The sequence below is a fragment of the Mobula hypostoma genome, chromosome 19 (genome assembly GCF_963921235.1).
Source record: "Mobula hypostoma chromosome 19, sMobHyp1.1, whole genome shotgun sequence".
NCBI lineage: Eukaryota > Metazoa > Chordata > Chondrichthyes > Myliobatiformes > Myliobatidae > Mobula > Mobula hypostoma.
In genome coordinates, this window is record NC_086115.1 from 62,206,302 (window position 1) to 62,221,901 (window position 15,600).

Consider the following 15,600-nt stretch of genomic DNA (forward strand, 5'->3'; position numbering starts at 1 on the left):
GTTCATATCATCTGAAAACTTGGCAACAAAGTCATCTATTCCATCACCTAAATCATTGATATATAGCATAAAAAGAAGCATTAGTCCCAACACTGTCCCTTGCAGAACACCGCAAGTCACTGGCAGCCAACCAGACAAGGATCATTTTATTTCCACTTGCTGCCTCCTACCAATCAGCCAATGCTTTAACTGTGTTAGTAAGTTTCCTGTAGTACCCATGGGCTCTTAACTTGGTAAGCAGCCTTATATATGGCATCTTGTCAAAGACCTTCTAAAAGTCCAGATATACAACATCCACTGCATCCCCTTTATCTATCCGGTGATGAATATGTTATTTGTCAAGTAGGGTGCCTTGCACAATTCTGATTTGATGGAGGCAGACGTGAGAGCACAGAGGAACATCTGGTGAAACTTCTGAAATGCCTGTTTTGCTGTCGCTGCTGCTGTGTGATCCGAAATCTCCGGAGGGGAAGGCCCCAAATCCTCGGCTTTGCTTATTACTCTGCAGCCAAGGCGGGGTCGAAGCACTCAGCAGAGATGGTGCTCGGTACTCGATGTCGGAGGGCTGGTCGGAGGCTCGAAGTTTTCGGACAGACTCAGAGTCGGCTGTGGTCAGGTGCTTCCAGGATGCTGCATCAGCAAGTTTGTGGCATTTAGGGGCTCATAGCAGGGAGAGTTCCTCCCTTCTACCGTCTGTGTGAGATGTTGGGGCTATCGGGACTTTGAGACTTCTTTTTTTTTACCATGCCCATGGTCAGCTCTTATCAAATTATGGTATTGATTGCACTGTTGTAACTATATGTTATAATTATGTGGATTTGTCAGTTTTAGTCTTGGTCTGTCCTGTATTTTTGTGATATCATTCTGGAGGAACATTGTATCATTTTTTAATGCATGCATTTCTAAATGACAATAAACGAGGACTGAGTGTCCTAGTAATCTAATAATCTAATCTAATCTATCCTACTTGCAATCTGCTCAAGGTTTTTCAACAGGTTTGTCAGGCAAGATTTTCCCTTAAGGAAACCATGCTGGCTTTGTCCTACTTTGTCCTTTGTCACCAAGTACTCCTGAACCTCATCCTTAACAATTGACTCCAAAATCTTCCCAGCCACTGAGGTCAGGCTAACTGATCTACAATTTCCTTTCTGCTGCCTTCCTCCTTTCTTAAAGAGTGAAGTGACATTTGCAATTCTCCAGCCCTCTGGCACCATGCCAGAGCCAAATGATTTTTGAGTCGACAATCTCTAATGCTACTTCTTTCAGAACCCTAGGATGCAGTTTGTCTGGTCCAGGTGACTTATGTGCCTTTAGGTCTTTTAGGCTTTTGAGCACCTTCTCCCTTGTAATAGTAGCTGCATTCACTTCTTTTCCTTTGCACACTACAACATCTGGCACACTGGTAGTGTCTTCCACTGTGAAGGATGGTACAAAATATTAAATTTATTCCATCTGCTATCCCCTTGTTCCCTGTTATTATTTCTCTGGCCTCATTTTCTAGTGGTCCTATATCCACACTCAATTCTCTTATTTTTTCATACTTGAAAAAGCTTTTACTATCCACTTTGATATTATTATGGTCTGGTCCGATGTCCGCAATCCGGTTCACAGTTCGGTCCTTTTACTCCGGACTCCGGGTCTTCCGGCTGTACCTTGTTCAATTGGACTTAACCATAAGCACATGATGCTCATCTTGGGGCTGGGAATATAAGTGGCCCTGGGATCGAGTGTGGTTGCTGGGATGTCTTATCAGTCTCCCCTTGGAGCAATCCACCGGTAGAAGGCTAGTCGAGTCATCGAGATATGGATGTGGCTGTTCTGTAGCCTGCCGAAGTTACTGGCCGCCTCGAGTCTTGGAGCCACCCCAGACCTAGCTCCCTTCCTGTCCCTTGCCTCCGTCAGGTAGGCCAGGCCATTTGCCGTTACCCTGCAGTTGAGTCTATTCCTCCCCGTCCTTGCCTCCGTGGGGTGGAGTCCCACGTCCTGCCCAAGAGTCCCGTGTCCTCTTCAGGAGTTGCCTCGAAGTACCCTTGCCCCGTTGCCTCAAAGTACCCTTGCCCCGTCATGTCCTCGCCTGGCCTCCAGGAACCCAAGCCCCAGTCAAGACCCAGGTTCTGGGTTCTCGTCCAGTTTCTGGCTCGGAGTCCACACCCAGGCTCCTTGTTCCCAGTCCCTTGTCCTGGTCCTGCTCCCTTAGTCTAGTCTGTGTTCCTGTCCCTACTCCTGGTCTGCATGCTGTCCCATCATTTAGTTTTGTCTGTTCCTGTTCCTAGTACTTCAGTGTCTGTGTCTTGCATTTGGGTCCGTTCCCAACGCCCCCCCCCCCACCTTTGTGACAGATATTGTTTGCTAGCTTCCTTTCATATTTCATCTTTTCCCTTCTAATGATTCTTTTAGTTGCTGTCTGTAGGTTTTTAAAAGCTTCCCAATCCTCTATCTTCTCTCTAATTTTTGCTTTGTTGTAAGCCCTCACTTTTGTTTTTACATTAGTTTTGACTTCCCTTGGCAGCCACGGTTGTACTGTTGTGCTATTTGTGTATTTTTGTTTTTGGAATACATCAATCCTGCACCATCCTCATTTTTCCCAGAAACTCTCACCATTGCTGCGCTACTGTCATCTCTGTTTGTTGACTACCTACAAGATGACCTTTTAGAGAAGTTTGTCATTGAGCCTTCTAGGGTATCAGCTTCAGTGGATTGGGTGTTATGTAATGAACTGAGAGTGGCTAATTCTGTCTCATTTCACGGAAGCAGATCTAAATATCCTGCTTCCTGGCTGTTTCCTAAATATGTTGTGCTGAGAAACTGTATTTAGTAAATTCCAGGAACTCATCCCATAGACTTCTTTTCTAGTTTGAATTTGTTCAATCTACCTTAAGGTCAAAGTCACCCACAACTATTGATGTTTGTTCTTTGAAGTCCACATGATATAGTCTGTTCTGCTGTATATTTGGTGTTAGGGGATCTATTACTCACTCTAAGACCCTTATCTTGCTATTACGTTTTCTCTCCATAAGCTGATTCTACACCTTGACCATCTTAAACCAATATAATTTCTCACGATTGTACTGATCTCATCCCTTACCCCAGAATACTTAGTGCCCAGCCTTGGTCTTAACATTTCTATAATGTTTATCATCTCATTCCTTTGCTTTCTATTTGTATAATCTAACTTGTGCTATGTGCATTCAGGTAAAGAGTCCTTTTCCCTACTCTGACTCTTACATGGATGGTGTTTTTCTTTGTCTCCACATCATTGTTACCATTAACATGAGAAAATCTGGTGGAAATCAATTGGAAATCCAAAACAACACACGCAAAGTGCCAGAAGAATTCAGCAGGCTGGGCAGTATCTATGGAAAAGAGTAAACAGTCAATGTATTGGGCCAAGACCCTTCGCTTTTCTATAGATACTGCCTGGCCCGCTGAGTTCTTCCAGCATTTTGTGTGTGTTTCATTGTTACTATTACAGTTTTGCAATTCTGTTGATTTGTCCTTTAATTTCCTGAATTTCCCCCATTCTTGTAGAGGAGAATAAACAGGCAAACATTGACAATGGATGTGTATTTGGTAGCTATCAGAAAGAATGCATGATATTTCAGATGGCAACTGGCACAAAATATTACTGTTTCATTTTATTGCTGGTAAGGATTATAAGCCTCTAATGGTTACCTATGCTGAAAATGATTTAACAGAGACTATTGGCTTTTCTTTCAACAAAGTCAAATAGCAGGTTCAATATCTTGTTTTTTTTTCTTGAATTTAAATCTCAGTGAAATCTTGCTAAAGTTCCAAAACTGAAATAATTGACAAATTTTGACTTGGGTAAATATAGGAGTACAATTATTTTCATTTTTGTGCATCATGTAATTTCAGATATGAAAAACCTTGAACAGAAAAACATACAGTTGAATGATCTCCAACAACAGAAAAATGAATTAAAAGAAGAACTTCAACAACTCCAGAACAAATTGCAAGGTATTTTTGTCTGTGCAATGCAGTGTTTTATTTTTTAAATGCCATTAATTTACTAGTTATAAAAAAGATCCTGAAATTCTGATTTTTAATTTTTCGTAAATTGTTGACAGGTGTTGATTTGACATGATGCACAATGTTTTACAGATTAGCTCAAAAGATCCTACTTCAATATATTTTAAATTTAGAAAATTTGCCAGTAAAATACATGGGGGCTGAATACTTTTTTAAAGCACTGTATGAAGGTAAAGCAGTGAATGTTGTGTACATGGACGTTAATAAGGCACGATCCTTTATGGTAAGTTGATCCAGAATAAAGGCTGATGGGATCCAGACAAGTGCAGGGCTTTGCACTTTGGTAGGACCAACCAGAGTAGGTCTTGCACAAAAATTTCTTATTTCTACCTCTGTAATGTCACCTAATTGTGTTGTAGAGGTATCAAAAATAAGAGGTCATATTTGAGAGGAATGAATTTTCAAGATGATTTGATAAAAAAGACAGGTTGATATCGGAAACCTGCTGCCAGAGGAAGTCGAATCAGATGCAATCATTTTATTTAAAAAAACAAATTTCACTTATTCTATTTTTTGTAAATATGAGGTCACTGCCTTCTACTTTAGGTCGCGAACTTATCAATCACCCCTGATGAGTTATTAACTTCAAACTTTCTGCGTAATCACTCAGAATTGAACTACATGTGTATGTAACGAGAGCTGTATAACTCATCTCCTTCTACCTTAGGCCACGAACTTATCAAACACCCCTGCTGTGGACACTTTCTGGCGGTCCAAGATCCGTATGCTCCATGACCACTAGACTAAGTGTGTAAATGTAGGAGGGGACTATGTTGAAAAATAAATGCGCTAGGTTTTCTAAAATTGACTCCTTCTACCTTTGGCTACAAACTTATCAATCACCCCTCGTATTATCATCTCTCTTTTCATATTTTTAACACACTCCAGAAACTTCCTGCCTCTGAGAGCACTGCTCCAAATCTGGATGCTTGAACCTCCACTATTGATGTTGCAAACTCTTCTTGAGTCTCTCAGTCTCTGTTTTCTCCTTTGAAGCACTCCTCTGATCAACTTCTCTATTATCCTTCACAAACAAGAGAAATTCCGCAGATGCTGGAAATGCAAACAACACATACAAAATGCTAGAGAAACTCAGCAGGCCAGGCAGCATCTATAGGGGAAAAAATAGATTATTTTTGCATCAGTACTGGTTGCTGTTGATATTGCTGGTATTGTTCCGCGGTTAATGCACTGTTCTGTACATATTCTGCAAGACAGTGCATTTACAGCAGAACAATACCAGCAAGATCAGCAGCAACAAGTACTGATGCAAAAACAACAATTTTCAGATTCAGCAGCAGCTGGCACATAGTAAGACTCTCCTTTGCTGCCAGGCCTGCTGAGTTCCTCCAGCATTTTGTGTGTTCCCTATTACACTTTAAGGTTTGGGGGTAAAACCATGTTTGGTAATGGTTGAAGCTTTTGCTATGAATGAATCTGAATCAGATCTAATATCACTCACATATGTCATGAAATTTGTTGTTTTGCAGAGCAGTACAATAAAATGCATCATAATAAAATGTATGTAAAAATTAAAATAAGTAAAGCAAAAAAAGAACTGTGATTATAGGTTCATTGCCAATTCAGAAATCTGATGATGGAAGAGAGAAAGCTGTTCCTGAAACATTAAGTATCTCTGTTCAGGCTCCTGTACCACCACCTTGATAGTGGCAATGAGAAGAGGGCATATCCTAGGTGATGGAGTCCTTAATGATGTCACCTTCTTGAGGCATCACCTTCTGAAGGTGGTCCTTAATGGTTGGGAGGCTAGTGCCCAAGATGGAGCTAGCTGATTTTTCAACTCTCTTCAGCTTTATCTGATCCTGTGTAGTGGCTCCTCCATACTAGATGGTGAGGCAACCAACTAGAATACTCTGCACGGGTCACCTGAGGAAATTTGTGAGAACCTTTGGTGACATCCCAAGTCTCCTTAAATTCCTAATGAAATATAGCAGGGATGTGATATTGAGGCTCTATAAGGCACTCGTGTGACCACACTTGGAGTATTGTGTACAGATTTGGGCTTCTTATTTTAGAAAGGATTTACTGACGTGGATACATAGTGATCAGGGACAGGATTTCGAGAGCAGACTCATCCATGAGTTACTGGGCATGCTTGGAGTTGAGAAGTTGAGGACCATGCCCTGTCACCAGCAGGATGATCCCCAGCCAGAGAGGTTTAATCAGACCTTGCTGGACATGCTCAGGATCATCAAGAAGAGCAGGTGGAGTCAACATATTGGGCATCTGGTTCACAGTTACAACTGTACACAAAATGAAGCTACTAGGTACTCGCCATACTTGATATTTGGGTGCGAGGCAAGGTTGCCCATTGATGTTTGTTTTAGGACTGACGAGCGTGACTTACCACCGAAGACTTATCTGAAATATGTGTCTGATATGAGAAGAGAGCTGAAAAGGGCTTATGAATTAGCTGGGGTCACAGCTGCCAAGCAGAATCAAGGAAATAAGAGGTATGATCAAAAGGTGAGGTTCTCCCAACTCATGCCTGGAGTCCTCATAAGGAATTTGGGGCTACCTGGAAAGCATAAGTTGGCTGACCGCTAGGTGGCTAGGCTCTATGTGGTGGAGAGTCAGATACCAAGCCTACCAGTTTTCCGGGTAAAACAAGAGGATGAAAATGGGCCTGTCAAGATTCTCCATCGGAACCATCTGCTGCCCCAGGACAAGAGGTGCAGGTAGACCCAGAGCTCGACATGGAGCCTACACGTAGTAAGAGGACTCTGCGGAAACACCGGGCGACTGCAGGCTCACAGCAGGCAAGTTTAGGTTGGTCCCCACCCCTGAGAGGGATACTGATTTGGAGGATGAGGACCTGGATGTGTGGTATATGCTGCCTTTTGCTAACTCCCCATTGATTGAGGAAGAGACTCCCAGCCCTTCTCCCGCTGAGTCAGGTGAAGTGGGGTGGGGGGGAGCTATCTGTGGGCAGCCTGGGTTGCAGTAGGACTCTGCAGGTAAGGAAGCGAGGCTTGGCTGTGGGACAGAGGGCTCCGAATTGCAGGTGGGCACGAGTCATAGGTCGGGGGGGGGGGCCGTGCCAGGTAGACCAGGAGTATCCCCAGTAGTGTCTGAACCTGAAGAGTTGGGTGAAGGGGAACGGAGGTCTCAGAGAATTAGGAGACCACTGGATAGGCTGGCCTATGTAGCACCAGGGGAACGGAGTGTGACCCCTACTGTTTTGGGGAGCTATGTCACCTGGATTGGGCTTTGTGTTTTGCAGGAAGGGTTGGCAAATTATCTCAACATCATGAGGACATGACTAAATTTGGTGGGGGGAGAGTGTAATGTGCTGCAAGGTTTCATTGCTAATGTAATGGCCACTCTTTAATGTCCCACTGATAAGGTAATGGCTTCTCTATAACAGCAATGTTTGGGTTATGCCTGGAGATAATGGGGCCTTTGGAATGTATGTTAGCCAATGAGCGGGATGTTGTTCTTTCTTGTGGGTCTGGGAGCAAGGATTTTGCGGTCTTTTGTTGGCGAGAGATGAAGAAGGAAGACACGTGTGAAGAGAGCTGGTAGACCACTGGACGGAGTAGACTTGGAGCAAGGGTCCAAAGGTCAGCGACACTCGGAGGAGGTCAATGGTTGATGAATGGCCGTATCAGCAAGCTCCAATGTGCACTTTTGACTTTTTCCTTAAAATGAGCCCTTTTTATTTTCTTTACTAACCCTATATTCAGGTTAAGATTTATAAAGTTCAATCATTTAATTGCTTGTGGTGTATTGTCTGATATTTTGCAGTGCAGATTTGTAACCAGGCAACACATCACGCAGCATCCACACAAATGAGATTTCTCAGTTTGGTGGGGCCAGAGGCCATCTTCCCCTAGACGAACATGTGCTGGCCGAGCCTGAGGGTTACATCTGTAGATATTTGTACATGTTTTTTAATCATTGGTCTACTTGTAAATATTTTTCTTCACAACTTCTAGGCAGCTTTTATCACTTTTTCCAGCTGGCACTAAATAAAACCCCTTGTACTAATATGCTGTTTTGGCCTTCCATCTGTTTATCTTCCAGTCGGTGACCCTTATAGGCACATTTAGCCACACCTGGTGGTGAGAGAGGCAGCATCTATGGAAGTGAATAGATAGTCGATGTTTTGGGCTGAGACCCATCTTCGGGACTGAGAAGGAAGGGGGAAGATACCCAAATAAAAAGTGGGGGGAGGGTTAGAAGGCTAGCTGGAAGGTGTAAGGTGAAGCTAGGTGGATGGGAAAGATCAACAGTTGGAGAAGAAGCAATTCTGATAGGAGAGGAGAGTGGACCAGAGGAGAAAGGGACAACTGGGGGTGGGGTGGAGTGGAGTGGGGGGGGTGGGACCCAGGGGGAAGTGATAGGCAGGTGAGAAGAGGTAAAAGGTCAAAGTGGAGAATAGAGGTGGGAGGATAGGGTATTGTTTACTGGAAGGAGAAATTGATATTCATGCCTTCAGGTTGAAGGCTACCTGGAAGGAATACAAATTGTTGCTGCTTCACACTGAGAGTGGCCTCATGCTGGCACAAGAGGAGGCCATGGACCAACATATCAGAATGGGAATGGGAATCGAAATTGAAATGTTTGGCCACCCGGAAGTCCCACTTGTGGCAGAAGGTGCTAAGCTCGACAAAGTGGTCCACCAATTTACGACAGGTCTCACCAACATAGAGAGGGCTGCATTGGAGCACCGGACACAATAGACCCCAACAGATTAACAGGTGAAGTGTTGCCTCATCTGTAAGGACTGCCTGGGGCCCTGAATAGAGGTGATGGAGGAGGTTTGTGGGCAGCCGCTTGCAGGGGTAAGTGCTAGGAGGAAGATTTCTGGGGGAGGAAATAATGGACAAGGGAATCACAATGGGAGTGAACCCTTTGGAAAGCAAAGCGGGGAGAAGGTAAAGATACGTTTGATGGTAGGATCCCTTTGGAGATGACAGAAGTTGTGGAGGATAATGAGTTGGATGCAGTTGCTGATGAGTGGTAGAGAAGGATAAGAGGAGCTCTTATCACTATTACAGCGGCGGGAAGATGGGGTGAACATGGATTTATGGGAAATGGAGGAGATATGGATGACAACCACATCAATAGTGGAGGGAGGGAAACCCCATTCTTTAAAGGAGGACATTTCTGATGTCCTTGAATGCTCCCACCTGTTGGTTGTCACATGTTTTCTATGCCCTACCAGGTACACTATCAGGGCCAGGTGCTTTGAGAGGCTTCACCCTCCTGAATTATGTTCTGATGTCAGCCTCTGAGACAGAGATCACAGGGTCACCAGATGCTGCAAGGGTTTGCACAGGTGTAGTTGTAATTCTCCATTTCAAAGCGTGCAGAAAGGGCATTGAACTAATTCGGGAGCAAAGCAAAACAGCCATACCTAATGTCTGGTTTCACTTTCTAGGAAGTAATGGCCTACCAACCCTGCTAAAGCTGTTGAACATCTGATTGCAAATCTGACTTAAATCAGAATTGTTTTCTCACTCTCAAAAAATAGCCTTCTGTAGGTCGTATCTGGATTTCTTGTATAGTTCTGGATCATCAGTCTTGAATGGCACTGATCTAACCCTCATCAGACTACGAATCTCCTGGTTCATCCACAGTTTTCGGTTTGGGAATGTGTGGTATGTTCTCAAAAGCACACACACATCCATATACTTCTTGATGAAGTCGGTGACAACTGTGACATATTCATTCAGATTCATGAATCTTGTCCAGTCCTTTAAGCACTCCTCCTCTTCAATTGACTATCCCTTCTTGATCCTCAATACTGGTGCTGCAGTCTTTAGTTTCTGCCTATACATTGGGAGTAGAAGTACAGCCAGGTGACTGGACTTCCCAAAGTGCATGTGTGGGATGGCACAGTGGGCAATTATGGTGACTCCTCTGGTTCCACGGGTGATAGGATGGTGATAATTGTTGAGAGATTTCTTCAAACAGGTCTGGTTGAAATCCCCCACAATGATAGGGAAGGCATCGGAATATGCTCAGCCACTCCAGTGCCTGCCTGAGGTAGAATGTACACTGCTACCAGGATGATGGTGGAAAACTCCCTTAGTAGATAAAATTTTGACATTTAACCGCCAGATGTTCTGGGTCGGGTGAGCATGATTGAGACAGAACTGCCACATCTGAACACCACAATGAGTTAATCATAAAGCACATCCACCTCCTCTACCTTTAAAAGACTGAGATGTCCTGTCTTTGCCAAGAGTTATGAAGCCATTGGACTGAAGAACTGTGTCTAGGGTTGCCAACTTTCTCACTCCCAAATAAGGGACAAAAGTAGCAGTCAAATATGGGACACTTGTGTTTACCCCGAGAAAGACTACCATGACCCTGAAGGCTTGTGCGCGAACCTGTGTGCGCATGCATGTACGTGCTGATTTTTTTTTCTACAAATCGGTTTTGGTTTAATCTTCCCAATTCTGATACACTGTACATATATTATTTCTACTTTATATAGGCTGTGTATTTATCATATCATTCCTGCTTTTACTATGTTAGTGTTACTTTAGGTTTTGTGTTATTGGTATGATTTGGTAGGTTATTTTTTGGGTTTGGGAACACTCAAAAAATTTTTCCCATATAAATTAATGGTAATTGCCTCTGAGCTTTACACTATTTCGGCTTACGAACGGTTTCATAGGAACACTCTACCTTAGCAGGGGAAATACGGGACAAAGGCGGTCCTGTATGGGACAAACCAATTTAGCCCAATATACAGGATGTCCCGGCTAATATGGCGCAGTTGGCAACCCTGGCTGTGTCCAAAATGGTGGGCCTGAGCTATATTTCCATGAAGTTAGCTACACAGCAGTCCCTAATGTTCCTCAAGTACTGCAATTTTGTCTGATGTATTCAACTTTATTTTCCAGAGATTATGCATTTGCCAGCAGGATAGTTGGGAGTGAGGGTCTAAGGCCTCAACGTTTCAAACGTACCTGGACCCGGTGCGCCTTCCCCAATTCCATTTACTTAAAGAGGAACTGCACTCATGATGCAGTCCGCAGTCGAAGATCCGCCAATGTCGCTAGATTTGAGTATCGATAGATTTTTTAAAAATATCTTAAAACAATGTTGCTTACTGAAGTACCCATGGCTGTGACAGGATTTCAGCTGCAGTAGTCCTTTATGGGAATATTTGATGATTCCCATCAGAGCTGTATGCAAAGAGCTGTCACTTATCGGTGCCATCTTCTGTTGGTCTGAATGGTCTGTTAAAGATATTGTTGTAAATTCAAACAGCAGGAGGCCATCATCACAAAAGTCCAGAAGAGTCTGGGCTGGTTTCAATAAGACAACATTATTGAGTTACTGTTTAAGTTAGTGTGACATAAAATAGAACTTATTAATCTCTCACATATTGTAATGAAAGGTCTTTGGTATCAAAAGCAAGGAGATGGAATCCAGATCAGGAGTGATTGAACAGATTGGTTATATTTGAGGCATGTAGTGTCACCTGCTGTGTGGATCGTCTGTTTCATTCAAAAGCACTGTAACCTTTGATTTCTTCAACCGATTTCAGATTTACACAGAGGCATTTCAGTTCTACATTATTTGCCCTCTGATTGTTTATGGGTTTGTTAATAGAGGTGAAAATAACATCTTATTTTTCAGGTCTTGAAGATGAGGTTGCTGCAGTTACTTTTAATTCAAAGCTTTTGGAAACAGAAAGATTAAAAGTATGTCAAAAACCTCAAACAGATGATGAGATTTTACGGTATGTCCACTTGGATTTAATTATGTATACGGATATATTATTGTTCATACATTTCCTGAATTATATATTGTAGGATTTTATTAATAATATTGGAGTTCCCATATCTTGTAATAAGTTAATTGACAGATTTTAACTTTTTTTTTTCTGGTTCATTCATGGCATGAAGCTATTTCAGAAAAATATATTACTGTTTAAGCTGCCATTGCTACTCAATCCCTAATTATCCTTCAGCCATTTTCTGAATACACAGTACTGGCAATGAGCCTGGCGCTGTTGTGCAGGAGGGAAGGAGGGAGAAGAGAAATGCGATAGTCGTAGGGGATTCCATAGTCAGGGGAACGGACAGGAGATTCTGTGAGCCTGATAGAGATACCCGCATGGTGTGTTGCCTCCCAGGTGCCGGGGTACGAGATGTCTGGGATCGGGTCCTGAATATTCTGAAGGGGGAGGGTGAGCAGCCAGTTGTCTTGGTACATGTTGGTACCAATGACATAGATAGGACAAAGGAGGAGGTCCTGAAGAGAGATTTCCAGGAGTTAGGAAGGAAAAGCAGGACCTCCAGGGTAGTAATCTCGGGATTGCTACCTGTGCCATGTGTTAGCGAGGGCAAGAATAGTAGGATCAGGTAGATGAATGCGTGGCTGAGAGACTGGTGCAGGGGGCAGGGCTTCAGATTCTTGGATAATTGGGATCTCTTCTGGGGGAAGTATGACCTGTTCAAAAAGGACAGGTTACACCTGAACCTGAAGCAGACCAATATCCTGGCGGGAAAGTTTAATAGAGCTGTTAGGGAGGGTTTAAACTAATTTGGCAGGGGGATGGGAACTGGAATGACAGAGCGGAGGAAGGAGAAAACTGAAATAAATCTAAGATAGTGAGCAGTAAAGATGTCAGGAAAGACAGGCAGGTGATGGGGCAAATTTGTAGCCATTGGGATGAGTTGCAGTGCAATAAAGTTGCAGTGAAATCAAAGTGAAAAATACCAAATACTAGTCTTAAGGTGTTATACTTAAAATCACGCAGCATAAGGAATAAGGTGGATGATCTTGTCGTACAGCTACAGATTGGCAGGTATGATATTGTGGCCACCACAGAGACCTGGCTAAAGGATGCATGTCTCTGGGAGCTGAACGTCCAAGGATACACAGTGTATCAGAAGGATAGGAAGGTAGGCAGAGGGGGAAGCGTGGCTTTATTGGTAAGAAATGATATTAAATCATTAGAAAGAGGTGATATAGGATCGGAAGGTGCAGAATCTTTATGGGTTGAGCTAAGTAATTGCAGGGGTAAAAGGACCCTGATGGCAGTTATTTATAGGTCTCCAAACAGCTGCAGGGATGTGGACTACAAATTACAAAAGAAATAGAAAAGGCTTGTCAGAAGGGCAGTGTTCTGATAATTGTGGGGGATTTTAACATGCCAGTGGATTGGGAAAATCAGGTCGGCACTGGATCTCAAGAGAGGGAATTTGTAGAATGTCTGCGAGATGGCTTTTTAGAACAGCTTGTTGTTGAGCCCACTAGGGGATCGGCTGTACTGGATTGGGTATTGTGTAATGAACCGGAGGTGATTAGAGAGATTGAGGTGAAGGAACCCTTAGGAGGCAGTGATCATAACATGACTGAGTTCACTGTGAAATTTGAAAAAGAGAAGCCGAAATCTGATGTGTCGGTATTTCAGTGGAGTGAAGGAAATTACAGTGGCATGAGAGAGGAACTGGCCAAAGTTGACCGGAAAGGGACACTGGCGGGAAAGCCGGCAGAGCAGCAGTGGCTGGAGTTTATGCGAGAAGTGAGGAAGGTGCAAGACAGGTATATTCCAAAAAAAAAGAAATTTTCGAATGGGAAAAGCATGCAACCGTGGTTGACAAGAGAAGTCAAAGCCAAAGTTAAAGCAAAGGAGAGGGCATACAAGGAAGCAAAAATTAGTGGGTAGACAGAGGATTGGGAAGTTTTTAAAACCTTACAAAAGGAAACCAAGAAGGTCGTTAAGAGGGAAAAGATTAACTATGAAAGGAAGCTAGCAAATAATATCAAAGAGGGTACTAAAAGCTTTTTCAAGTATATAAAGAGTAAAAGACAGATGAGAGTAGATATAGGACCGATAGAAAATGATGCTGGAGAAAGTGTAATGGGAGATAAGGAGATGGAACTGAACGAGTATTTTGCATCAGTTTTCACTGAGGAAGACATCAGCAGTATACCGGACACTCAAGGCTGGCAGGGAAGAGAAGTGTGCGCAGTCACAATTACGACAGAGGAAGTACTCAGGAAGCTGAATAGTCTAAAGGTAGATAAATCTCCCGGACCAGATGGAATGCACCCGTGTGTTCTGAAGGAAGTAGCTGTGGAGATTGCGGAGGCATTAGCGATGATCTTTCAAAAGTCAATAGCTTCTGGCATGGTTCCGGAGGACTGGAAGATTGCAAATGTCACTCCGCTATTTAAGAAGGGGGCAAGGAAGCAAAAAGGAAATTATAGACCTGTTAGCTTGACATCAGTGTTTGGGACGTTGTTGGAGTCGATTGTCAAGGATGAGGTTACAGAGTACCTGGAGGCATATGACAAGATAGGCAAACTCAGCATGGATTCCTTAAAGGAAAATCATGCCTGACAAACCTATTACAATTTTTTTGAGGAAATTACCAGTAGGCTAGACAAGGGAGATGCAGTGGATGTTGTATATTTGGATTTTCAGAAGGCCTTTGACAAGGTGCCACACATGAGGCTACTTAACGAGATAAGAGCCCATGGAATTATGGGAAAGTTACATACGTGGATAGAGCGTTGGCTGATTGGCAGGAAACGGAGAGTGGGAATAAAGGGATCCTATTCTGGTTGGCTGCTGGTTACCAGTGGTGTTCCACAGGGGTCCATGTTGGGGCCGCTTCTTTTTACATTGTACATCAACGATTTGGATTATGGAATAGATGGCTTTGTGGCTAAGTTTGCTGATGATATGAAGATAGGTGGAGGGGCCGGTACTGCTGAGGAAACGGAGAGTCTGCAGAGAGACTTGGATAGATTGGAAGAACGTGCAGAGAAGTGGCAAATGAAGTACAATGTTGGAAAGTGTATGGTTATGCACTTTGGCAGAAAAAAATAAACGGGCAGACTATTATTTAAATGGGGAAAGAATTCAAAGTTCGGAGATGCAACGGGACTTGGGAGTCCTCATACAGGATACCCTTAAGGTTAACCTCCAGGTTGAGTCGGTAGTGAAGAAGGCGAATGCAATGTTGGCATTCATTTCTAGAGGAATAGAGTATAGGAGCAGGGATGTGATGGTGAGGCTCTATAAGGCACTGGTGAGACCTCACTTGGAGTACTGTGGGCAGCTTTGGTCTCCTTATTTAAGAAAGGATGTGCTGACATTGGAGAGGGTACAGAGAAGATTCACTAGAATGATTCCGGGAATGAGAGGGTTAACATATGAGGAACGTTTGTCTGCTCTTGAACTGTATTCCTTGGAGTTTAGAAGAATGAGGGGAGACTTCATAGAAACATTTTGAATGTTAAAAGGCATGGACAGAGTTGATGTGGCAAAGTTGTTTCCCATGATGGGGGAGTCTAGTACGAGAGGGCATGACTTCAGGATTGAAGGGCGCCCATTCAGAACAGAAATGCGAAGAAATTTTTTTAGTCAGAGGGTGGTGAATCTATGGAATTTGTTGCCATGGGTGGCAGTGGAGGCCAAGTCATTGGGTGTATTTAAGGCAGAGATTGATAGGTATCTGAGTAGCCAGGGCATCAAAGGTTATGGTGAGAAGGTGGGGGAGTGGGACTAAATGGGAGAATGTATCAGCTCATGATAAAATGGTGGAG

The 15,600-nt window shown here is 43.4% G+C and overlaps 1 protein-coding gene across 1 annotated transcript in view; it reads left to right on the plus strand.

Annotated features, from left to right (window-relative positions):
* The window catches only part of ccdc172 (coiled-coil domain containing 172), a 56,917-nt gene that overhangs the window by 36,060 nt on the left and 5,257 nt on the right, over positions 1-15,600 (plus strand). Inside the window, exons 5-6 of the mRNA XM_063071222.1 lie at positions 3,877-3,978; positions 11,674-11,776. Of these exons, the coding sequence (XP_062927292.1) occupies positions 3,877-3,978; positions 11,674-11,776 (205 nt within the window). The remainder of the gene's footprint in view (positions 1-3,876; positions 3,979-11,673; positions 11,777-15,600) is intronic.